At 31.4% G+C, this 27,343-nt stretch overlaps 1 protein-coding gene across 2 annotated transcripts in view; it reads left to right on the top strand.

Moving 5' to 3' along the window:
* Positions 1-27,343, top strand: part of PTPN4 (protein tyrosine phosphatase non-receptor type 4) — a 196,370-nt gene that overhangs the window by 105,819 nt on the left and 63,208 nt on the right. For both annotated transcript variants that reach the window (XM_051985730.1, XM_051985729.1), the window contains exons 11-13: positions 3,278-3,341; positions 9,532-9,704; positions 18,641-18,709. In XM_051985730.1, coding sequence (XP_051841690.1) covers positions 3,278-3,341; positions 9,532-9,704; positions 18,641-18,709 — 306 coding nt within the window. The remainder of the gene's footprint in view (positions 1-3,277; positions 3,342-9,531; positions 9,705-18,640; positions 18,710-27,343) is intronic.

The raw sequence follows: 27,343 nt of genomic DNA, 5'->3' as shown, positions 1-27,343 counted from the left end.
ATTGTCTATTTCAGCTCATACTTAATTAGGAATCCCCTCTACTGTATCCCTAGTAGGTACTCATCTAAGCTTGAAGAACTATTGAAAAGGAATTCACTACATACCAAAGCAACCCATTCTATTTTTGGGTAGCTCTAATTGTTGAAAATTTTTTCTTGCTTCATGCCTAAATCTTCCTCTCTGCAGCTTCAACCCATTCGTCCTAGTTCTGCCTTCGGGGGTTGGGGTAAGTAGAACAAGTCTAATCCCTCTTTCACATAAATTTTTTAAATACTTGAAGACAACTAACATATCTTTCCCTAAGTCTTCTTTGGGCCTAACATCCCTAATTCTTTATATTCATTCTCATAATATATACTCTAGGCTCCTTAATTGTTGGGGTAATCTCTTTCTGGATAGATTCCAATTTGCCTCTATCCCCTTAAAATGTGGTACCCATAGTTAGAAGACATTCCTAATACAGTTTGACCAGAGTTTTAAAAAAAATGGAACTGTTATAAGCTCCATGAACTTATGGGTAGATCTGTGTATCTGACACTGCCTTCTTAATGTAAATTAAATTGTGGTAACTTCTTTTTGGTTGCAAGTCTTGTGTTGATTCCTGTTGAATTTATAATACACTAAAAGTAGTAGATCTCTTTGTAGTCTATTGTCTAGACACACTTTATGTTTGCATTCCCTTTAAGCTTTAAATTTACAAGATAGTTAGGTAATACATACACATATACGCATACATATTTATGACCTTATATTTGCATAGTTAACCTTTTTAATCCAAATGTAAACTTTGTCTCCCTCCCCTTTTTTCATTTTATTCTATTTAGCTTTTCATCTGATCTTTCAAGATTTCTCAAGATCTGATTGTAATCCAGTATGTTACCTACTAAAATATGTTTTATCTATCCTTAAAATTTGTTTTATCTAACAATTTGATAAGCAAATCACTTGTCTTCAACCAGCTTTTTTTCAATAAATGAAATTGTAGACTGCAACAGATAACCAGTATCTAGAATTAAACACAGTATCACACATATAACACATAGAACAAATTAGTAGGCAAGTGATGCTTTTTTTTTTTAAACCAAGAACCTCTGCTAAACAGATGAAAAGTAGATTTACATCAATATTTCACACCACATTGTAATATATTTCAAGTAGATATCTAATCTAACTATAAATTCTATATCATTTAAAAATTAGAGAATAGAGCATTATATTTCCCAAACAAAAATAAGGGAACAATTCATATTTAGGCAGATGATAAGATAAATAAAAGACTAACTGCAAAATTTGATTGTAGAAAATTGCAAAGTTTTTACACAAATAAAAGCACTGATTTGGAATCAGAAGAAAAGACAGGATAATCTATTATGATTTCAGTAATCCATTTAAGTGAATTAATATTTTATTTGTAAAATTGTAATACATATTATATGTAAAATATTTAGTCTTCCAAAGAAGTTTCCTTATTTAATACACTGAGTCATTTTGCATTTTTTGTTAGTACTATATAATAATAATGCCAGTAGCTGAAGTTTATATAATGTCCTAAGAAAAGTTGGTAAAAACACACCTCCTTGCCCTGAGTAAGTAGGTAGAGTGGGCATTGCTGGGCACAGTAAGTACAGAACATTCCATACTTTGACAAATACCAGTTTTGTACTGTTTGGTTTTGCTTAATTGTTTTTCTTTGTTAGAAGGGAAAGTGGTATAAGGAGATGGTATTGTGAAGTGACTGGCATAAAATAGCATCAATAAAACAAATTAATGTCAGGATATTGAACTAGATTAACTTAAGTTTCCTTCTAGCTCCAAAATAAATCTTGTGTGTCTATTAGTTTTTATTTGGGTTTAGAGGATAGAACTAAAACTATAAACATCTGTGTGAATACATGTATGTGTGTGGACAGGCATAAACTCTGCTATGAGGTATAGCTAATATGAATACATTTATACAAGTATATTATTGTTCAGCCATGTCTGACTCTTTATAGCCCCATGGATCATAGTATACATGATTTTCTTGGCAGAGATACTAGAATGATTTGTCGTTCCTTTTCCAGTTAAGGCAAATAGATTATGACCTTGCCAGAGTCACACAGCCAGTAAGTGTCTGAAGCCAGATTTGAATTCAAATCTTCCTGATTCCAGGCTTTGCATTCTATCACTGAGCTACTTTGCTGTTTCCACATATAAGTATATGCTCTTTGTTTTTCCTAAAGATTCAGGGTTTGTATTTTTCTTCATCTTATTTTATGTCTGGAAACTTATATATATATATGACAAAAGAAATGCCCAAATACATTTTGACTCTCCAACTGTAAATTATAAGTCTATGTATACTTAAAACCTTATCTTTTTAAAGAGTTCATATGTGAAGGAACTAAAGGAATATTTTTCCCCAAAGAACATAGAGAAGAATTCTTTTTATGTAGATTTCACTTCATTTGCTTCTTTCAAAGATACTTAAATTATGTATTAGTGTCCTGCCCTTTGGAAATATAGACATTAACCTATAAATATAAAATTAACAATTATTTTCTGTCTGTTTATGTTGCTGAAAAGCTTTCCAAAACTAGATTTCTGTATCCTGGACCCCTTTCAGTTCTTTATTATAGAGATTGAAGTGTAAAGAAATCTGAGGGATATTTATAGCTGCATGTAATAATACAAGGGAAAGAGTTTTATGTTGTTGGAATTTGTTGATGGAATTTTGTTTCATTTTGTCTTTTTTAGAATTTTTTTTTGCATTAAAGTTGTGCATTAAGGGGAAAATGGCATAAGAAACATAAAAGGATAAATTTAAATCATTTTGAAATGTAATTTTAGAAAGAGATCAAGAATTAGTCTTGTAAATTACTTCTCAGACTTTATATTTTAGTTAACATTTGTGATTTGGAATTTGTTAAAAATCGCTTCATGAGCATTATAGGAAGTCTCTAATATATTGGGAAGTGGTTCAAACTTTACCAAAAATTGCAATATCAAATTCCAATCTTATTCATGATTTTAGTAGCCCATATGCAATTTTGAATTAGTCAAGTAATTATTTTCCTTTACTTTATTGTAACTATATTTTATCTATCATAAGACATTTTCAGCTCAAATTTTTTTTGCATTATCTTTCTAAACAATGGTTATTGTAAAAAATATATATATTCAGTTTGGATAGAAATGAGTCTTTTATGTGGTTATTGTCATGGAATAAATCTATTTTTTAAATCATCTTTGGCATATATGTATCGAATACTCCAGTTTGATCTTATATTTTTTATAGGTTGAAGATTGTAAAAATTTCATTTAAGTGCAAGCAGTTTTTTATTCAACTTAGGAAAGAATTGGTAAGTATTAATCTTATTTTGTCAAATTAACATAGAAATTAAGATAAATTTTTAGAGAAGCAATATAGCCATTTTCATATTATAAGCTTTTCACATTTTGTTGGTGAGAAGAGGCTTATATAACTGCATTGCTATAACTTCTTTTGAAATAAATTTGTGTAAATTTTCAGTAGTGATGAATTTGAAAATCATATGTGACTTCAGATAAATTTCCTTTTAGTTAAGACATGATATTTATTATTGATAGATCCATAAAAATAGTTTATCCTTACTGGGTATATTTTATGCTAATGAAGTTACTGATTGGATAAAAAAAACACAACAAAAAGTCCTTGAAAATGACAGAGCAGGCCAAGATTGACAGTTACTTGACTATCAATAAAGTTTTATTGTTGATAATCTAAACAAGACCAAATAATTGACATACTTTTTTGTGGGGGAGAGAGGGAAGAACCAAACTATACCAATATTGATATTCTTGTGGAAACAGAAACTGGGTGGGGGGGTGGGAGGGGAAATTACACATATATAGTAAATGCAAGAATTACTCACAGATTTTCCTCAGAGATAATAAACCAAGGAATTTGACATTTGGTTTCATTGTATGTCTGGAAGCATTTGTGGAATACTTAGCCATCCTCGAAATAAGTATAAGCCAATGCTAATACTGAGAAGAAAATGGCAGTTGTGTGATGATAAATATCTATTGCACAAAAGGACAAAAAAGACTATATAGAATTTGACAAAATTTTTCAAATTAATTCAAATATACTTCCTATCTTTATATGAAAGTAAACATATGGAAGACAATATGGAATAAAAGAAAAAGACTTGGCTTTAGAATAAGAGGACTTGGGTTCAGATCCTAACATTCCTATTTACTGCATATATGACATTTGGCAAGGTTTTTTCATTTCTAAGCTTTAATCTCTCCATTTGTAAAGTAAAGAGGTTAGTCTAGAGTCTGAGGTCCCTTTTAGCTGTAAATCTATAATCTATGAAAAACTGGAAAGTATGACTCAGATTTGTGAAGTGAAAGAGAACAAATACTTGTAGACTAGTCAGAAGCCTCACATCTATATACCATAAAAAATTCTTTCAGAAATAATTGGAAGGGACTTGCTTGACATAGCAAAAATAGAGTGATATCACATACAAAAAAATGAATTTGTGTATGTGTTAATAGAAAGGAAACAATGAATTATCATAGAAGGATTTTCGAAATCAACTACCTATCGACTGTTGCACTATCGTCATCTAGATAAAGTAAAAGTCAGATTTAAAACAAATTAGAAAAAATGATAAAAGTGAGAAAAGACCATTGATTTAACCTGAACTACTTAAAATAAGCTATGTTGATAGGAAATAGAATAAGTCATATATAGCAGTTTGATTGTCTTATAATCTTATATTTCTTGGTTTATGAGTTGATGGACTAAAGGTATAGAATTAGACATGCATTCTCATGCATGGCATATCTTGCTTTGCTTTTCTTGATTATACATATTATATATTATATATATATGTAATATAGTGTGTGTATGTGTGTGTGTGTTTATATACACACACACACATACACACACACACACACACACACACACACACACACACGCCAGTTATATACACACACTTACAGCTAGGAAGTATTAAGTGTCTGAGGCCAAATTTGAACTCAGATACTCCTGACTTCAGGGCTGGTACTCTATCCACTACACCACCTAGCTGCCCTTAAATAATTTTTTAAATTAAAAATGTCTTGTAAAAGGATTAGACTAGATATCTAACCTACTGTCCTTCTAGCTCTAATGCTATGCTCCTTTCATCCTGTGAGGATGTTTTGATGATCTACATTGACAATGTTTGGAATTTCTGCTGCTTTTAAAGTTTTATATAAATAAAAGCAGATTAATATTATATTCCTGTCTTTTACCACCATCTACTTAATAATTCCTCAGATACATATTAAGTACCTACTAGATTTAGAACACTTCATTTAATACTTGGTGAAAATAGAAAAATTTTAAATTATCACTCTTATGGAATTTACACTTTAATGCCAAAAGCAACTACTTAATTTTCATTTCTTAGAAATCTGTGCGAATTAATGTCAAGTCATGGCTTTTTTTTTTATTAAATATATCAAAAAAGTTATCTCAAGATAACCTGCTTATGCTCTAAAGCACATTAGAATGAATCTGACCAAAAAAAAACATTTATTAATCATGTACCAAAAACTGTGTTAAAGTTGGGATAAAAAAAGAACCAAGAAACAAGTCAGACATTTATATTTTAGCAGAGGAAGACAGGAACTAGAAGAGGCGAGGAATGGTGTGGTTTTTGAAGTGTCTGGGAAATGACATGGAAGCTCATTTCCAATCAAAATAAAGTAAAAATTCATCTATCAAAGTCTAGTATCCTAATTTTATAATCCCAAGATTCTAGTAGAGGAGGAGGAGGAGGAGGAAGAAGAGGGAGGAATGTCTTAGGGAGCAGATATCATCATGTGGAAATGATTGTGTCTGGTTGAATAGGCTGACCTTAGATCCAAGACTGAAGGGAAGAAAGTTAGGTCAAAACATTGATGAAAGACTAGCAGAATAGCAAGGAGTCAAGGAATTGGAAACCATGGTGACAGTAAAGTAAATAGGTAAGTCCAAATGGCAATATGAAAGGATAAGGATAAATCTAGTTCTCCTGCTCACGTATAGCCAGTGCCTGAAAAGAATATCATATAAGACTTGTGATAAAGAAAATTGAAGAAAAATAGAAATGAACTGCATCTAGTGCATATTTGCATAACTGATTGTGTGAAATTGATAGAAGTTAGCAGAGAGTATTCTTATCAACAAAGTCTGTGATCTGGGGAGTTGAAGGTCTTAAGAGAAGGGTATGTGCTAAAGAATTAACCAGTAGAAACAACATAAAATCAGCCTAAAACCTGTGTGTGGGTGATTGGATGGAGATGTGCTAGGGAGGTCAGAAATGAGTCCTGATTGTAGAATGTAGAGAAGATCACTATGGTTGTTAGGCTGAGGCCATTACCCACAGTGGACCACAAGGGAAATGGAAATCAAAGCCAGAGTTGAAGTCAGAGACTAGAGCCTGATACAAATTCCTCCCCTCCCATCCTCAAGGTGGCAGTATCTAAACTACAGAGTAGTAAGTACCAAATAGAAACTCAGCTGACCCAAAAATGATATAGAGGGCAGATTCTTTCCATGATATAATCTCTAATTCAAGGAACCAAAAGGCTGATAATACGAACAAACTAATGTCAAAACATAAACTAATGAAAACCAAATATACTTGATTCTTCATATATTTTATAACCCAGCTCTGTTGTCCTACTTGAAAATTCCTTATGTGGAACACTCTATCTCCTGACATTGTATTACAGGAGCCTGTAATATTCTCCCTCCTCATCTCTCTTTATCAAAAATTCTAGTTTGGAATTATGCAAATAAAAAGACTAAGATGTTTATCCCCTTTCATCCTGAAATTACACTGTTAGGCATTAACTCAAACTGGTTGTTGACAGAGACATAGGTATATAAAAAACAAATCGTCAGTAAAAATCTCTTTTTTAAAAAAGACTTGATTCTAATACCACCTTTTGAAGTAGGCCTTTAACAGACCCATCTTCCTATTCATCAGTACTTTCTCTGAAATTTCCATCTATATATACAGTATTTCTCTTGTATGTATTATTTGAATGTTGTTTCTCTCATTAGAAGATGAGTCCCTTGAGCAAAAGGACTGTAATTTTCCCTTTCTTTATATCCCTAACCCTGAGCACAAAGCCTAGCACATAAAAAGTGCTTAATAAATTCTTGTTGACCTGCTAGAACTTTTTGGATAGTGAGCTTCCTGAAAAATACAATGGAGTAAACAGAACTCAGTGGTTCCATGATACAACAAAAAATACTTGAACTAAGTGAAAGGATATAAGAAATAGAAGAAAATATACAGTCCAAAAAAAAAAAAAAAAAAGACCAAACCTGGAAAAGCAGTTGAGGAAGCATGATTAAAGAATCATGGATTCCATGAAAAAACCATGGCCAAACAAAAATTGAGCACCATCAAGAAATCAAAAAAGATGATTGCTCATAGACTAGTAGAACTAAAGGGCAAAATGAAAATTAAGAAAACAATCCACTGGTAGCCTCTTAACATAAACTCCATGTGGAAAACATAGTTATTTCATAGTCAAATTGCTAAACTTTAAAATCAAAGGAAAAAAATAGACAAGTAAACACAAAGGATTCAAATAACAGAGAACACCACACAGGTTCATATTGTGTTCTGCAACCGTGAGAGAGAGAAAAAAATCTTTGAAAAGGCAGAAGATGAAGGTTTTTTTCAGTCAAAAATAATTTACCCTGTTAGGAGTCTATGTAATCCTGCAGGCTCATAATAGGGTCTTTAATAGAATAGATGGTTTTTCTTGATGAAAAAACCAGAGCTGAGAAGAAATTTTGAAATGCAAATACTTCAGGTAAGAAAAATCTAGAAATGTAAATATATAGGAGCAGTTGGAATTGATTAAATGATGATTAAGGACTTACATTCTTAGAAAGGGAACATAGAAAGGGTCCCTTCAGAATCCCATTGTTTTCAGAGGTCTCAGACATACACAGGACTAATGTGTGCATTGGTTGTGTTTTGTTGACTTTGCTAGAGGAAAGAAAAGTGAAAGGAGGAAAGAAACATACTGAAAAATTTTAGACAATAGTAGAAAAATTTTATTTCTCAAAATTGGGGTACATGAGCAAAAGGAGTAAAAATATGAAGGAGGAAATATCTCATGAATCTTCCTCATTTTGGGTGGGCAAAGGCAGGCTTAAATGTATAAAATAGAAATAGATGATATGGAAATGGAGTGTGGGAGTGTGTGTATGTTTAAGGAAGTAAGTGGAAATACTTAAAGTGTAGTAGTGATACTTTAAAAAAAAAAAAGTGTGCATCAAAAAAATTTTAAATAAAAATAGTGGAAGGAAATTCAGAAAGTAAGAAGCCCAGGCAGGGAGTATTACTCCTACCATGAAATATTTAATTTACACTTTAAAAAATAAACTTTATATATAATAATCTTATTTCTGTCCTTTGTATTTGAAAATGTTCATATTTGTTGATGATTGTCAAGTTTATGATTTTAAAGTGCTACAAATCTTTTTTCTATCTACATGGTTGATGTCTTGGAATGAGAAGAGGCTAAAGGTAGGGATCCTAAACAGGGACTATTACAGTCCTGTAGATAAGAGTTAATAAGAGCCTGAATTTGGTTAGGAGATTTTGTAAGTAGAGATTAGGAAACATATGTAAGAATTGTTATGAACATGGAAACGGACTTACCAAATGTAGGGTGAATAACAAGAGTCAAATGTGATATAAAGGTGTGAATCTTGGTGACTGTGATGCCTTTGACAGAAATAGAGAATTTGCTATTTTGAAACACAAAGAATGTTCTCATTTTAGTTATACAAAGAAGTTTGATGCTTATTGGGTTTCCAGGAGATATAATAACTTCATTTATAAATGTGTATGTATAAATGAAGCATTAAGATAAAACAAAACAAAAGGTAGTCATTTCTAAAATGAGTGAATAACAAAATCATTGATTAAGCACGATTTGTTAAACGCTGTGCTGAGAGCTAGAAATACAAATAGAAAAAAATCAGAAACTTTCTGCTCCTAAGGAATTCACATTTCAATTGAGATGACAGCACATTTAAAAGAGTACAGCTCTGAGGCATATGGAGAAATATATATGATTGTTTTAAGGTTTTAATGGCAAGGATTCAATTAGCAGGTAGCCCGTTAGTCTGGAGTGAATAATAACAAGGCAATATGGTAAGACATATTAGACCTTAGTATACAGTGGCAATACAAATTAAAAGTCCTTGTGGTCCTTCGTGTAAGTGAAAGAATTGTTATTGCTGAATCATCCAAATGTGAAAAACTTTGTTTTTCTACTTGGCCATCCAGATGGTGTGTGGATTGCACAGATCATCAGGAGAGGAGGAAAGTGTGAGGATGGGGAAAGGGAATACTCTTTGGCAATGACTTCACAGTAGTTTGATTGTAAACCCTTCTAAATGATATGATTTTAATGCTAATTGTAGAAAATAATACATTTTATCAAATTGTTTTATGTTTTTTTGTTTTGGGATGGGGGGTTCATTCCTTACAGCATGAATCTAGAGAAACATTACTGGGATTCAATATGGTGAATTATAGAGCTTGTAAAAATTTATGGAAAGCATGTGTAGAACATCACACATTTTTTCGTTTGGATAGACCATTGCCACCTCAGAAGAATTTTTTTGCACATTATTTTACGTTGGGTTCAAAGTTCCGATACTGGTAAGTACCACGTTCATGACTAATGTTGTGATATTGTCATTTTTGGAAGTCACATTCTACTTTACAGTACCATAAAATATTCATGGTGCTTGGTCATGTTAACTATATAAAAATCTAATTTTTCTTATCTAAATTTTGGGCACAGATTTTATCCATTTCAATATGTCTTTATAAAGTATTATATAAGAATATATATAAGCATAAGAAAGGATGCTCATTATCACCACATTACTTAATAGTATAGTTGAAATATTATCTATAGCAATAAGAGAAGAAAAAGAAATTGAAGGCATTAGACTACACAATGAGGAAACAAAGCTATCACTCTTTGAAGATAATATAATGGTATATATACTTGGAAAATCCTAGAAAATTAATTAAAAATTAATTGAAATAATAAACAACTTGCAGGATATTAAAAAACTCACATAAATGAAAACATTTCTATATATTACCAACAAAGTTTAGAAAGAGAAATTCCATTTAAAATAACTGTAGACAATATAAAATACATCCATCTTTAGCTGCCAAGACAAACACAGAAATTATATGAACACAATTCCAAAATACTTTTTACATAAAAATGTTATATCTGAACAATTGGAAAAAATTAATTGCTAATGGGTAGTCTGAGCAATATAATAAAAATGAGTTATATGTATATTAACTTACTTTATTCAGTGCCATACCATCAAATTACCAAAAAATTACTTTATAGATATAGAAAAATAGCAACACAATTTATCTGGAAGATCAAAGATCAATAATATCAAGGGAATCTATGAAAAAATATAAAAGATGGTGGCTTAGCCTCTCAGATTTCAAAGTATATTACAAAGTGGTAATCATCTTGACTTTGCTCTTCTCAACAATATGATGATTTAAGGCAATTCCAGCAGCCATGGAATGAATGAATAATTCCATCCACATGCAGAGAGAGAGAGAATAAACATGGAGTAAAGCATAGAATTTTCACCTGTGTGTGTGTTATTTCTCTTGATTTTTTTTCCTCTTTTGTTTGATTTTTCTTGTACAACATGACAAATATAGAAATATGTTTAAAGAATTGCACATACTTAACCAATATCAAATTGCTTATTGTTTTGCGGAGAAGGGGAGGTAAGGAAGAGAAGGAGAAAAATTTAGAATACAAAGTTTTACAAAAATGAATGTTGATGTATGAGACTGCCTGCCATCTAGGGGAGGAGGTGGAAGGGAGGAAAGGGAAAAGTTGGAACAGAGGTGAGTGCAAGGGACAATGTTGGAAAAATTACTCATGCATAATATGTTCTGTCAATAAAAAGTTATAATAAAAAAAGAATGTTGAAAACTATAAAATATTTGGGAAAATAAAATACCATTAAAAATTAAAAAAAAAAACACAAAGTAATCATCAAAAGAATTTGATACTAAGAAATAGATTGGTAAATCAGAAATAGGTTAGGTACACAATACACAATAATAGGTGACCATAGTAGTGTATTTTATAAATCCAAAGATCCAAGCTTTTGGGATAAGAACTTAGTCTAACAAAGAATGCTAGGAAAACTGGAATGTAATTTTGAAGAAATTAGGTATGGACCAAAATGTCACACCATACACAATGATAAAGTCAAAATGGGAGTATGATTTAGACAAAAAAAAGCGGGGGGGGGGGGGGGGAAGAATACCATAAGCAGATTAAGGGAACATAAAATAGTTTGATTGTGAGATTGCCAGGATATAGACTATGGATAAGGGAAAAATTCATGCTTAAACAAAAGACAGCATTTAAAGATTTAAAATAAGTATTTTTGATTTAATTAAAACTGTTTTACACAGACTAAGTGGAAATTCTTACATCGTTTCTCTGATAAAAGCCCCATTTTTCAAATATACAGAGAATTGAGTCAAATTTACAAAAATGCAAGTCATTCCCCAATTGATAAATGGTCAAAGGATATGAATATGCAGTTTTCAGACAAAGAAATCAAAACTATCTGTATTAATGTGAAAAACTACTTTATATTGAGTAGAGAAATGAAAATTAAAATAATTCTTCAGGTACTACCTTGCACCTTTCAGATTTGCCTAATATGACAGAAAAGGAAAATAACAAATGTTGAAGATGAAACAGGAAAGTAGGATACTCATGTACTGTTGTTAGAGTTGTGAACTAATCCAGTCATCTAGGGAATAAGTAGTTTTGAAAGGCTATCAAACTGTGCATACCCTTTACCCAAGCAATGGTACTACTAATTCTTTATCTCAAAGAGATTTTTTTTTTTAAGGAAAAGGATATAAATGTACAAAAATATATCAGCTTTTTTGTGTTGGCAAAGAATTGGAAAGTGAGAGGCTTGCCCATCAATTGAAGAAAGTCTGAAGTGGGATATGTTTGTGATGAAATATTATTGTACTGTAAGATATGAGGAACAAGATACTTTTGGAAAAACTTGGGAAGACTTAATGTGAACTGATGATGCAAAGGAAAGTGAACAGAATCAGTTGAACATTGTACATAGCAACTGCAATATATTGTAGGATGATCAACTATGAAGGACTTAGCTGTTTTCATCAATTATAGTGATTTAAGACATTTTCTAAGGACTCAGGATTTAAAATGCTATCCATCTCCAGAGAATACTGAAGAAATTCAGTACAGATGAGAACTTTTGTTTTCCTTTTTGTATGCTCTGTATTTTTTTTTAAATATGGCTGATATGGAAATACATTTACATGACTATACATATATAAGTTATATACTTGGCTATCTTAGTGAGTGTAGAGGGGAGAGAAGAAAGGGGAGATTTTGGTACTCAAAATTTAAAAAAGAAATTAAAAAAAAGCTTTACATGTAAATTGAAAAAAAAATTTAGAACTTTTTAAAAAACAGAACTAAAACCCTCAAATTATTTTCTAAAACTTGTGTCAGCCATATATGAAAATAAGATCATGACAAAATTATTTTCTATAATTCAGGAAAAATTTAAGTTGATATCTGCTAGAAAAATACTTTCACTTATTCATTTTTTTAATATCAACAAAAACAAAGCCTAAATTACTGTAAAAATACAATTAATCATCACATTGTGTTTGAGTGACAACCATTTGTCAAATAGTTTGCAAAAAGAAGTTAAATACAGGGAGCCAGGGGGGCGAAAGAGGGAGAGAGAGAATTTGGAACTCAATTTTTCTAAATGATTTTCTTTATATATAACCTGGGGAAAATAAAATATTTTTTAAAAAAGAAGTTAAATATATGGTTAGGTAAAAAAATACAAAATAAAAAACACCACAAACTAGATTTAATCTTATCAATCTGTTGTAAAGCTCTTTCTTCATCTAAAAGATAGAGAAGTATTTTAATATGTTGAATGGGCATATGTGCTGTAGAAAGATCCTAACTAAAATAGAATGATTCTGGAGTTCCTTTGCACCTCTAGTATTTTGCTTGACTGCCTTAAGCTATATAATAGCTTATATATAATTATTGTGTTTTATATAATATAGCATAATAATATGACATTTTTATATAATATGTGTTACAAGTGCACATATTATAAGGTATTACTATATTTATAGAACAGGAAGAAAAAAGTTCTAATTTGGATAAAAACCATCTAGAGACAAATGAGGAAGAACTAACTCATATCCTTAAATGTGAATAGCTCTTACAATCCAATAAAACAGAGAAGTGCCATCGATTAAAAATCCTACGATCTGTTGCTTACCAAAAAATTTTAAAAACAAAGACATAGATGCATTAAAATGAGTAGTAGAGAAAAAAAATTTATTCTCTATCAGGTAAATTTTAAAAAGTAGAATTTGGAATCGTACTATCAGACAAAACAAACATTCAAAGCATGATAAACAAGGAAACTTCATTTTACTAAATTGAACTATAGACAGTAAACCATTATCTTTATAACATAAATTAAATGTACAAATAATTGTAAATAAATGTGTTTAAGTTGCATAAATAAAATAAATCTGTATTACATAAATTTACATGTGCCTAATGTTGTAGTATCTAAATGCATAAAGGAAAAATTAACTGAACTACAAGAAGATAGAAACAGTAACATAGTTGCTGAAAATGTTATTATTCCTCTCTAAATTTTGGTAACTCCGACAGATAAAAAGGGAAATGTAGAACTGAAAAATTATTGCAGAAACTATTTGGGACTATTACAGAAAATATGTATTTCTCAGTACCCACATGAAATTTTTCAAAACCTGATTCTATACAGAAATAGACATTATAAACTCATGTAATAAAAGAGAAATAGTACTTTCTTTTGGCACAAGAAAAATAGTAATCACTCCAGAGAGTACCAAGAAAAGTAACACACACATACTTACAGTGAATTCCTAAATAATGAATGGCTCACAGAACAAATCACAGAAAGAATAATTTTGTGAAAGAAAGTTATAATGATGAAATAAAACAACTGAATTTCTAGGATGCAACTGAAACTATTCTCAGGAGGAAAATTATTTATACCTATAAAGATATATTGATAAAACAGAAAATAAAGAGGATTAATGAACCTGAATTACATTTAAAAAAATTAAAAAGCCAATGGATAAGCCTAAATTAAGAGGCTGTTAAAAAGTAGGAAAGAAATTTAAAAACTGAAATCTATAAAACTATGAAAATGATAAAACTAAAAGCTGGTCCTCTGCAAAGAAATTGTAATAAAATTGTTGAACCTTTAGCCAATATGATTTTAAAGAAGAGTACAAAAAATCAGATCAACAAATTAACAGATGAGCAAGGTGAAATCAAAAGAAAGAAAACAGGAAAAAAAAAACCCAAAATAAAATAACCCATCACTGACTGTTACATGTTAACAAAACTAAGAACCCCAAATAGAGTAATACCTTTAAAAATATTAACTATCCACACTATCAAAAGTCTAATTGAATTTTTAAAAAAATTTACTCTAAACAAAAGCAACAACTAACTGTAAAGAAGTTGCCAGAATTTAGAAAAACAAAACAAAAAACAACCTCTTGTTTCTGATGGTCTACTGGGGAATTCTCTCAAAGTCTTAAAGAGCGATTATTTTCCATGCTTCAGGTTTATTGTCAAAAATTGAGGAAACATCATTCCTTTTGTGAGAGTCCTAATACCTTTTATATACTTAATACCTAGATCAGAGAAGGCAAAAGCACAGAAGGAGAACTATAGGCATGTCTCTCTAATGGTGATTAATTTTAAAATTTTGTAAAATGAACTTTTGCAATTCATCTAAGAAAACCCTTATGCCAAAGTTGGAATCATAGGAAAAATGCAGCATTGTTTAATATTAGGAAAAGTCAATATAATCATGTTAAAAACTCAAAACTTTCAAAACTATGTGATTATCTCTGTAGATACTAGAAAAGCTTTTTAATATCATAAAAATATATCAGAAACCAAAAGCAAATATTACATGCAAAAAAAGTTACACTAGAATCTTTCCAATGCCAAAGTAAAGCAAGGATATTTACTTTGCTATATTGGTCTCTAAAGTTTTTTATGGTTTTTTTAATCTAGGGATAATCCATCTTTCTGGAATAATGGAAAGTATCAAAATCAAATAAACTGTTAATTTTAGATAAAGTTAATATATAACCATAGTTTTTAACTAGCCTCTGATATTCATAGATTCTCAGACCTATCCAAAAGAAATTATGTGCCAAAGATAAAGCAACTTTAATTATCTTCATGATGTAGGACACCCAAAATCCAAAAGAAGTTTTGTGAGTGTTTTTTTTTTTTTCTTAATGAATAGAAAACTCCCTGGAGTTTTTGCTTTGCTTTCTCAATGGATGAACAAAGTGATAATATAGTACTTACATATGGTTGATGGATAAAGGGGAATTCCAAATTTTATTTGTAAAGAAATGTTTACATAAAAATTTTCAGTGGCCAATTTTCTTCCACTGACCCTTGTGTGTTAATTGTCATTTTAAAAGAATAGCATGAGTATATCCAATAACCAAATTCTTTGTCACTATTTATACTTCTCCATAAAATTAAAATGGTGGAAGAATTTACAATTAAAGACATTACTGCAATAGTCTTGAATGTAAGTTTGGTTTTTTTCTCAGCCAGCTCCTGTTTGTGATTGATTCTGACCTTGTCACTACATATTTTATAAGAAAACTAATTGGTTAACTATATTTGGGTTTCTTAGTATGTGACAATTTTTTTATTATATACATTTTTAAAAATTTCATTAGTATTTTATTTTTCCAATTAAATGTAAAGATAGTTTTCAACTTTAATTTATGTAAGATTTTGACTTGAAAATTTTTTTCTTCTTCCTTTCTTTACCTCCCCTCTTCTCAGGACAATAAACAATCCAATATAGGTTATAAATGCAAAATCATTCCAAGTATGTTTTCATATTAGTTCTTTTGGAAAAGGAAAAATCAGAACAAAAAGGAAAAACAACAAGAAAGAAAAGGCAAACCCAAAAAAGGTGAAAATAGTACATTTTAATCTGCATTCAATCTCCATGGTTGTATTTCTAAATGCAGATGGTATTTTATATCCCAAGTCTATTGGGATGGTCTTGGATCAATGTACTGTTAAGAAGAACTAAGTCTGTCATAGTTGATCGTCATATAATTTTGCTGTTATTATGTACAGTGTTCTCCTGGTTCTGTTCGCTCTACTTAGCATCAGTTCATGTAAGTCTTTTCAGGTTTTTCTAAAAATCCACCTGCTCCTCATTTCTTACAGCACAGTAATACTCCATCATGATCATGATTTCATTCAGCCATTCTCCATTTGATGGTCATCCACTCAGTTTCCAATCCTTGCCACTACAAAAAGAGTTGCTACAGTTTTGCACATGTGAATCTTTTCCCCTCTTTTATGATCTCTTTGGGATCCAGACCCAGTAATGACACTGCTGCATCAAAAGATATGTACAATTTTATGGCCCTTTAGGCATAATTCCAAATTGCTTTCCAGAATGCAGATCGTTTCACAACTCCCAACAATGCATTAGTGTTTCAGTTTTCCCACATTTACTCCAACATTTATCATTATTTTTCCTGTCATTGTAGCCAATGTGATAGATGTAAGTTGGTACCTCAGAGTTGTTTTAATTAGTGTTTCTCTAATCAATAGTAATTTAGAGAATTTTTTCATAAGATTGTAGATGTCTTTAACTTCTTCATCTGAAAATTTTCCTTTCATATCCTTTGACTATTAATTTGGGAATCACATGTATTCTTATAAATTTGATTCAGTTCTTTATATAGTTAGAAATTAGACTTTTATGAAAAACACTGTAAAAAAATTGTTTCCTAGCTTTCTACTTCCTTTCAATCTTGACTGCACTGGTTTTGTTTGTACAAAACCTTTTTAAGTAATCAAAATTATCCATTTTTATAATGTTCTGTAGTTCTTCTTTGTTCATAAATTCCTACTTTCTTCAAAGATCTGTCAGATAAATTATCCTTTGCTCTCCTAATTTGCTTATATAATCACCTCTTATTTCTAAATTATATGCCCATTTTGACCTTACCTTGGTGAAGCATATTAGAGGTGCCTAATTTCTGACATACTGTTTTCCAGCATTCCCAGAAATGTTTGCCAAATTGTGAGTTGTTGTCCCTGAAGGTGAAGATTTAGGATTTATCAAACAGTAGATTACTGTAATCCTTGTGTCTTGTGTGCCTAACCCATTACACTGATACACAACTCTATTTCTTAGCCAGTACCAAATGGTTTTGATGTCAACCTCTTTTATAAAGTTTTAGGTCTGGTGTGGCTAGACTACCTTCCTTTGTAGGGTGTTTTTTTTTTTTTTTCATTAATTCCCCTGATATTCTCGTCCTTTTGTTCTAAAAGATGAATTTTGTTATTTTTTTAAGCTCTATAAAATAATTTTTTGGCAGTTTGATCAATAGGGTACTGAATAAGTAGATTAACAAAAAGAATTGTCATTTTTGTTATATTTGCTTGGTCTACCCATTAGCAATCGATATTTTTCCCATTATTTATATCTATTTGTGTGCAAATTGTTTTGTAATTGTGTTCCTGGGTTTCTCTTGGCAGATAGACATCCAAATATTTTATATTGTTGACATTTTTAAAAAATCGAATTTCTCTTTCTGTCTTTTGTTGTTGGACTTTGTTAGTAATATATAGAAATTACTGTGCATTTATTTTATGTCTTGCAACTTTGTTAAAATTGTTCATTGTTTCAAGTAGTTATTTAGTTGATTCTCTAGGTTTCTCCTAAGTATACCATTATACCATCTGCAGAGGAGTGATAATTTTGTTTCTTCATTGTGTACTGGAATTCCTTCAATTTTTTTTTCTTCTCTTATTGCTAAAGATAAAATTTCTAGTACAATATTGAATAATAGTATTGATAATGGATTTCACTCTTGTTTGTTTCACTCTTGATCTTATTGAAACAAACTTGTTTGTTTCACTCTTGATCTTATTGGGAATGCTTCTAACTTATCTGTATACATTGATTGCTGATGGTTTTTTTAGATAGATGCCACTTATGATTTTAAGAAAAACTCCATTTGTTTCTGTGTTCTGTAATGTTTTTATTAGGAATAAGTGCTATATTTTGTCAATTGAAATAATCTGTATTTTCTGTCTGTTTTGTTATTAATATGATCAGTTATTCTCATAGTTTTCCTGATACTGAACTAGCCTTGTATTTATGATATAGATCTCACTTAGTCATTATCTTGGTGATAAATTGCTGTAATCTCTTTGCTAACATTTTGTTTAAGATTTGTATATTAGTATTCATTAGACACATTGGTCTAAAATTTTTTCATTTTTTTTATTTCCTAAAATAACACCAACAACACACATAATTCCCCCCTCCCCAACTTTTGAGGTGATAGAATTTTCAACAAAATGGTATTGGGCATAGTCATTTTTTTACTTTTTTTTCATCATTGTGTAAATCTGTTCCTTTTAGTGGGAGAACAGAAGTCCAGTCAGTACAATATGGCAAAGAAAAGGCAAACAAAGACAGAGTATTCGCAAGGTAAGATACTGCAATTTTAGCACTTGAATGGATTATACTTATATGACTAATCATTTCTTTCAGTCAATCCAGAAATCTACAAATTAGTAAATATTTATTTGAACACCTGCAACTTAGAAGGCATTATGAGAGACTCGAAGAAATATCTCCTACCTTCAAAGAGTTTTTAACCTAATTGAAAAACAGAGATATGTGGGAAAACTGCTTGGGAAATTAAGTAGTCAGTGATTTAGATAAAACTACCAGTTATAGAGGTCATATTTCAAGATAATATGTGATTGTGAAATGAATTTTATAGGTAATAATGCTATGAGAATCAAAAGAAAAGAGATCACTTCAGGCTGGTTAATCATGGGAGAGAGAAAAAGTAAAATTTGAGTTTATTATCAAAAAGACAGATTTTCATTCATTTACACAAGGGAAGAGACCATTAAGGTAAAGGAAATGGCATTTGCAAAAATATGGGATAAAAAAGAACAGCATATATTGTCTGCAAACTTTATAGCACTGTATAAATGTACACTCAGATTAATCTCATAGTATTACATCTAAAATTGTTTGAATAAAGAAGTAAGTCTGCTTCAGCATTCAAGGTATGAGATGATAGTCCACTGACAATAAAAACAGAAAATAAAAGAAAGTTCAGGTTAAAAAAGGTAATATGAAGGAAGAAGTAAAAAGACGTGGTTATTGAGTTTGGAGGACAAAAAAATCTCAGTTCAAACTATCTATAAGCATTTAAATGCCTGTTACGTTTTGGGCACTATGATTAGTCTCAATGATGCAATGATGCAAAAAAAAATTGAAATCAGAAGTCAGAAGGGCCTGAATTCAAATGTGGCCTCAGACATTTAATATTTACTACTGAGTGGCCCTAGGCAAATCATTTAAACCCCAATTGCCTCAACAATAAAAAAGAAAGTAGCCTTGGAATGTTTGCTAATGTTTCAAAGACCTATGGAAGCAGCAGAAGACATGTTTGGGAGTTTATGGGAGAGGAAGTAGAAAAGAAGTAAAAATAGAGTATAGACTTTACATTTGAAAAGTTTGCCAATGGAACTAAGAAAGAAGACAGAGTATATTAACTATTTAAAGGAAGACAGATACCTCTTCTGTACTCAAGGGGAAAGAGAAAACAAGACAAATATTAGCGCTTACCTTTAGTGGTAGAAGCTCAGTAGGAAATGGCTATCTTCTTAGAAAAGTGAGAGGTGTGATCATTTACCAAGAGATGTGTACTATGACTTCCAACTCATAGGATTATAAGATCATATTTAGTATATTTAGAACTTAGAAGTCATAAAATCCAACCACCTTATTTACAGAACCAGAGATAAGTGTCTTATTGTCTTATGGATGTTAAGTGTTTAAAGCTCCATTCACATTTAAGTCTTACTGAATAAAATATTTATCAGTTGGGCCCAGGTAGCTTTCTTAGAGGCCTATCCCTCTGCTTGGTTTCAAGAGCTCCCTCCGAATGTCTCCAAATCCAAAGCTTTGTCCTTCAGCCTTCAGCCAGCACCAAGGTGAAAAATGGAATGAATCTCTCTTGCCTCTGGGAGAGGGTTTCTGGCTCTCAATCTCCCAGAGTGCTCCTTCCAATTCTTGTCTCTTTGCCTGGGGCTGGGCAGCTTTCTGAAGAGCCTTTCAGACCAGCCTTCCTCTCAGTGGGGGAAGTGCAGGAGGCTAGCCACCATGGTGGGATGAATGAATCTGGTCTCCTGAACTCCCTTGACTGGCTCACTGAAGCTCTATTTATGCTCCTTCTCCGAGAGTGGGATTATGGGTTTCCTCCCAGAGTGCTCTCTGGCCCTAAGAGCTTGCTTATATGAGCTCTCTAAAGGTGTGTACATAGGCATTGTTTCTATCAGTTCTACTTAGTACTTTGTTTCAAGTTCTGGCCCATAACATCTCCTGGTAGGATCAGATCAATCATACTGAACCATGCTAAATTAGATAATTATTGTCTCTATCAACTCTAATGACTTAACATTTTGTAAGGATTCCAATAGTCTGTAATCTTTTCATCATCTCATATGGAGTTTTCTTGGGAAAAAATAGTAGAATACTTTGCCTTTCTTTTTTCTCGCTCATTTTACAGATAAGAAAATTGAGGCACACAAGGTTAAGTGACTTGCCCAAGGTTCACACAACTAGAAAATCTCTCGCTGAATTTGAAGTTAGATCTCCCTTTCTTCAGGCTCAGTACTCTATAAATGGTGCCATTTAGCTTCTCTGCCTTCCATTTTACACTATACTATTTATATATAAAAGGCTGTAGCTTTTTTGCCTTTCTTTGTTTGCCCATAATTTTGCACATTAGCACATAACAAGAACTTAACAAGTGCTTTTTGACTGATTGAATTCCTGACAGGAAGATATAGGTGCTGAAAGATATGTAATAGGTGGCATTTAAGTAGAGCTTTGAAAGAAGTTAGGGATTCTCTGGAGAAGAAGAAAGACAGAAGTGTATTGCAACCTTAGGAGATAGTTTATGTAAAGGCATAAGGATATTAAATGGAATGTTCATGTGTGAGAAAAAACAATCAATTTAATCAGGCTGGACTAAAAAGTGTAAAAAAGATTGCTTTAGCATAGGGCTAAAAAGTCACAACTTTCTTGTGAAGAACTTTAAAAGCCAAATGAAATATTTTATTCCGAATGTCATGAGGAGCCATTGGAGTTTATTGAGCAATAGGGTGACATGATAGGAATTAGGCCTTAGGAATATCATTTTGATTGTGCATATCCTCAGATGCAGCATTGTGTAGTGTTCTGGTTAGTTTTCTGAAGCTCTTTGGACCAGCCTTCTTTTCAGCAGAATAATCACCATGAGAATAGCCAGGGATAAAGTCCAAATTCTTTATTATTTCCCTCACAGTCTAGTTTCCTTGCCTGGGGCCTGGGCCAGCTTTCTGGAGGTCCTCTGGAATTGTCCTGGTTTTTGTGAGGGAGGCAGGAAGACCACTAAGATGGGTCTCTGTCTTGAAGTCTCCCTGAGTCTGAGGGCTTGTGCTCCAGCCTCCAGCCACCGCAAAGGTGGTAGATGGAATGAATCTCTCTCGCTGAGTATGTCACAGCTTATGTACTTGTATTATAAATACATCATTATATGTGTGAATCTTGTTGAACTATATTAAGTAAAAAGTACATGTACTGAACTAGAGAACTATTAGTCACAATGTTAAACTAGATAACTATTGTCTTATCAATTCCACTGAGTTAACACCTTGTTGTAAGAATTTCTCCAGAATTCTGGCCCATTACAGCATTGTCACCATGTATCTGTACCCCAAAGAGTTCATAAAAGAGGGAAAAGGGCCCATGCATGCAAAAATGTAGCGGTTCTTTTTGTAATGGCAGGGAAGTAAAATTGAGTGGATGTCCATCAGTTGGAGAGTAGCTAAATAAGTTATGGTAAATATATGAATGTCATGGAATATCATTGTGCTATAAGAAATAATGAGCAAGCTTGAGTTCAGAAAAGTCTAGAAAAACTTACATGAACTGATGATTAATTAAGAAGAATCAAAAGTACATTGTATATACAATAACAAGATTATGTGAAATCAACTATGATAGACACTGCTCTTCTCAGCAGTACATTGCTCTAGGACAATTCCAATAGACTTGATATGTAAAGTACCATCTACATTCAGGGAGACTGAATGAAGATAAAAGTATATTATTTTCACTTTTTTTTTTTTTTTTGGTTTGTTTTTTCTTGTGGTTTCCTCCTTTTGTTCTGATTTTTCTTTCCCAATGACTAATAAGGAAATATATTTGGAATGATTGTGCATATATAATCTGTATTGGATTGCTTGCTGTCTTGGGAAGGGAGTGTAAGGAAGAAAAGGAGAAAATTTTGCAGCTCAAAATCTTGCAGAAATGAATGTTGAAAACTATCTTTACATGTAATTGGAAAAATAAAATATTATTGAGAAAAAAATAAAGGTATTGGAGTAGAGGGAAAAGTCTTTTTTTTTTAAAGTATCATTTTGACAAATGTAGAGAAGGTTTAGAGAGACAAGGAGAAGGGAGACCAATTAGATTTCCTGCCAAGTTGAGGTGAGACAGTAATGAGATAGTAGAAGGGAACAGTATGCATGGGTAATGTGGAGGTAGAAATAACAGGATCAATTGTGGTACTTGATTAGTAGTACAAGAGTCGATTACACATATAGCAAGATTATAATTCTTGATGTAGTACTTATAGAGAGTGTGTACTTTAAATGTATAACAGCAGTGATGTCACATGTTTTTAAGACCAATATATGTGCTTTGCATTATGCTCCTTTGTAGTTTTGATTATGATTAGTTATATGTAGCATGGAACCTTCTTCCACTATTCCTGAAGTATCACAAGTCAACTTAATCAATGGAAAAATAGTTTTGTTCTTTGATAAACCTCTCCTATGACTTATGTCTTCTCAGACCTGGAATTCCCTATCCTCAATTCTAATTAAAAAGAAGTCCATTTTAAAGAAATTGTTTCTATCTCTCATTGTCTAACTTGGATGTCAAGATGGTCTTCTCTGATCTTCCATACACCCAAGCAAGAACAATCTCTTGCCTCTCAACTATTGCATTTAATTTTTTTTTTCACTTACCACATTGTATTTTGTACTAGTGTCATTTGTATGCATGTCATATTTCTTTCTACTAAATTAAAAGTTTCTGAGGACAGGGACTATAGTTTTTCATTTGTATAAACCCTAAAATGCCTAGTATACTATGTTATCCATAGTAGATACTCATTAAATATTGACAAAACTATACCAAACATGAGATTAGATAAGTTTACCATGTCAGGGCTTGCTTTTGAATTCTTTAGAACCCAAACTGTATCTAGTTAATGATATTTTGAGGTTAATATTGCCTACAAATTACCTGGCATTCTTTTCTTGTAAATGAAGTCATTCAAAGTCACAAGTATTCAGAAATGTACAAATATTTTTATCCGATTTGAAACCTAATGGCCACTTCTATGTTTGTAGTCACTAAATAAAATATTTCATCTTTAATTTGGCAAATAAAATATTTCATTTTTAATTTGGCATTATCTTTTTATAATTAAACTGAATCACATTCATTGTATGACCAGTATAGATCAAATCTCATTAGAGTAAGTTCCAAGGGACTGTCCTGATTATTTAATTGTGCTATAATATATTTGCCCTGAGTCCTGCTGGAAATACTAGGCCATTAGCTAAAGGTTGGAAATCTTTTTAGACAGATATTTTTGTTGCAATATAGGACTCAACTTGGCTTAATTAGCACCATTATTTTAGACAGTGACATTTGGCCCTTAGCTTTTCATCTTGTAAACTTTCGATGAAATATGTTAATCTTATTCTAATGACATGATTGTGTCTTCAAGAATACACCATAACTTTAATAGTTGGTTATATAAATAATTTATTTCACTAAAGTATTAACAAGATATAGAACTCTTATTTTAGTGACATTATCTACTGAAATTCTGAAAAAAAAAAGAATAAATTTCTGCTTAACATTTTCTATAAAATAGTGTTTTCAACAGTAATTGGGCAAATTATTTTTCTTGAATATATATTTTTTGGCTTTATAACTTCCTAAAAGTATATTTTACTCTCTATAAAGAAAGAGAATAAGAATGTATCCACACAGCAGAAAAAGAGTGCCATGATCAGAAAATAGATCTTATCACACTGCAAAGTCACAGATACAATGTGGTATTTTTTTCTCTGAAATTTCCACACACAACAGGAAATATAGACAGCAAACTTGAGTGGGTGGATCCCTGAGGTTAAAACTGTTAATAAAATAAATACCTGAAATTTACTTTAGATACAAAAGAGTTCAAATCATAATAGTAACAGAGCCATAAAGAATCTCGAATCCCCACCACATGTAAGGTGAGTGTTTTTCAAATGAATCTTTATACCCCCAAGGGAAACAAAAACTAACTGTTTTTAATCCCTGCCCGATAATTGAATATTCTTATGTAGTACAATTATTGGGTTGCTTAACATTTATTATCAAGTTCAAATAAGGAATTGATTTTATGCATTTAAGACATTTACCTTCCATTTTATTTAAGAGTGTAAGATAGTATTTTTTTCCTTTTCACTGTGACAAATTTAACATAATTATGAATGGAGAGAAGGAGACATAAGTGAAAAGTTGTAAGGATAGAAACAAGATTGGACAATAGTTTGGATATATAAGAAATGTATCATTGATTAAGAATGACACTGAGGTTATGAGCTTGGATGACTAGGAGGATGATGGTGTCTTGTACAAGAAAACCATTAAATTTAGAAGTTGTAGAATGATTTTGGCTGGATCCAATGAATTTTGTTGTGAATATTTTCAGTTTGAAATGTCTGTATAACATTTAATTCAAGAGGTCTGAGAAATAGTTGATGTTTTGAGAACTAGAGCTCAGGAAAGACATCATTTATGTAGAGTGATAATTGAATTTGTTGGATTTGACGAGATTATTAATTAAGAGGTTCTTACCCTTTTTGTTTTTATATAATTTGGTGCAGTCCTTAAGCAATCTAGTCCTATTTCCTCTGAATAATCATTTCAAATGCATAATACAAACTATGTTGGATTACAAGAAAAACCAATTATATTGAAATGAGATAAATTTTTTTTTAAGTTCATGGAATGCAGTTTAAGTAAGGAGAATAAGGTCCAGGACAAAGTCTTTTAGCCTTTGATTAGAGGAAAACAGCTAGATGAAGATCCAACAAAAGAGACTGAGAATGTACAGGCACTTTAGAAGAACCAGGACAAAGAAGTGTCACAGGAAACTAGAGGGGAAGGAATCCAGCAGGCATAGTGTTAGATAAGGTCAGACTCTGAAGAGAGGTCAAGATAGATAGGGACTGTGAAAATACCATTATAGTTCATAGTTACGAGGTCATGATAACTTTCATAGTAAATATTTTTCAGTTAAATGGAATCAGAAGTAGAATTTAGTGAGAAGGAAGGATATGGAAACCAAGTACAGAAATTGCTTTCTAAAGCAGCTTAACCAAACATGAGAGGAGAAATGTAAAATATAGCTGTTGGAAATGGTCAGACTGAAAGTTGTTTTTTTTTAAAGATTTGTGAAAACCTGGCTATTTTTGTAGATGGAGAGAGACTGGATTAGTGAGAGAATGGGGAAAGTAGAATATGTTGGAATAGATGGAATGGAATGAGATTAATCATGTATATAGAGGTGTTTGATTAATATTATATATTGATTTAAGTTAAATTAAGCATGGGGAGAGGCAGGAGAAATAAGAGATTATGAAATATGTATGAGAATTTTATTTTTATTGATTAAGGAAATAAAACACTTTGAGAGATAAAAGATCAAGGATATGATTGTCCCATTTTATATCTGGGTGAAGTAGACGAGTAGGTAATGGAAGTTGAATAGATTAAAAAGCTTTGGGTTATAAGGGAAAATATTTGGAGCCCAAGAAATAAAAGTGGCTTGGATCTTCAATAAATAACAAATGTATATAAGGGTAACTTAAAAAAGAGGAGAGCTTAATAATTGAGAACCTGAAGGTCCCCAGTGGGGACCAGAATATTCTGATTCCCACATAGGAGCCAGAGAGTTGGGGTATGAAAGAAGGTATAACCAATACTGGAAAGGATGGCTAGGGAAATATTTTCTAGGAGAATAGAATTTCTTTGAATTCCAGAAGGTGAAAGGAACATGGGAGGATGAGGCATAAAATTAAAGGAACTTTAATTTTTAACATACTGGAAACAGTAAGCAAATGTGGAATGAGTTAAAGGATTTTTAAAAGTTTGCTAGGGAAAGAGAGGGAAGTTATATTTATCATGAAGAGTTGATGTAATTGGTATTAAGAAGATAAAGATAGAATGAAATTTTGCTAAACATTGGAGAATGAGTCCAGGCAAAGTGTAGCTGATGAAGGCAAGGTGAAGTGAATGTTCTAAATCAGATTATAATTTGAAAATTTTAGTATTCCTCTTAACTTCAAAATTTACTGAGAAGTTTCTCTTTTAAGCACTCTTTTCATTTAGTCAACTTAATTTCACATTTACAGTTAGGTATAAATTGACAGTACAGGTGTTAATTTTTTTTTTTATCAGTGCTTTTTTTGATGATAATCATTTATCAAAAGAAAAACATTAGTGGTGACTAATCTGTTCCTGATTTTTTTTTTTTATTCCTATGAAATCATATCCTATGAGAAAAATATTTTTCTTTTTGTTTTTAATTTTTTAATGGTACTTTATTTTTTCAAATACATGTAAAAAAAGATTTCAACATTCACCTTTGTAAGCCTTGTGGTCCAAATGTTTCTCCCTCCTCTCTTCTCTTCCTCCTTCCCAAGATATCAAACAATCTGAAAAAGGTTAAACACATGTAATTCTTTTAAACATATTTCCCTGTTCATCTTTCTAAGCAAAAAAAAACAAAAAAACAAGCAGACAACAACAGCAGCAAAAGGTGAAATTTATGCTTTGATCCACATTCAGTCTTCATAGTTCTCTCTTTGGATATGAATGGCACTTTCAATCCAACTCTATTGAAATTCCTTTTAATTACCTTATTGTTGAAAAGAGCCAAATCCCTCATATTCGATCATATAACCTTGTTTTACTATATATAAT

The sequence above is a fragment of the Antechinus flavipes genome, chromosome 3 (assembly GCF_016432865.1).
Source record: "Antechinus flavipes isolate AdamAnt ecotype Samford, QLD, Australia chromosome 3, AdamAnt_v2, whole genome shotgun sequence".
NCBI classification, from domain to species: Eukaryota; Metazoa; Chordata; class Mammalia; order Dasyuromorphia; family Dasyuridae; genus Antechinus; species Antechinus flavipes.
Note: the sequence above shows the minus strand (reverse complement) of the source record. Positions and strands in the feature narration are given on the sequence as shown.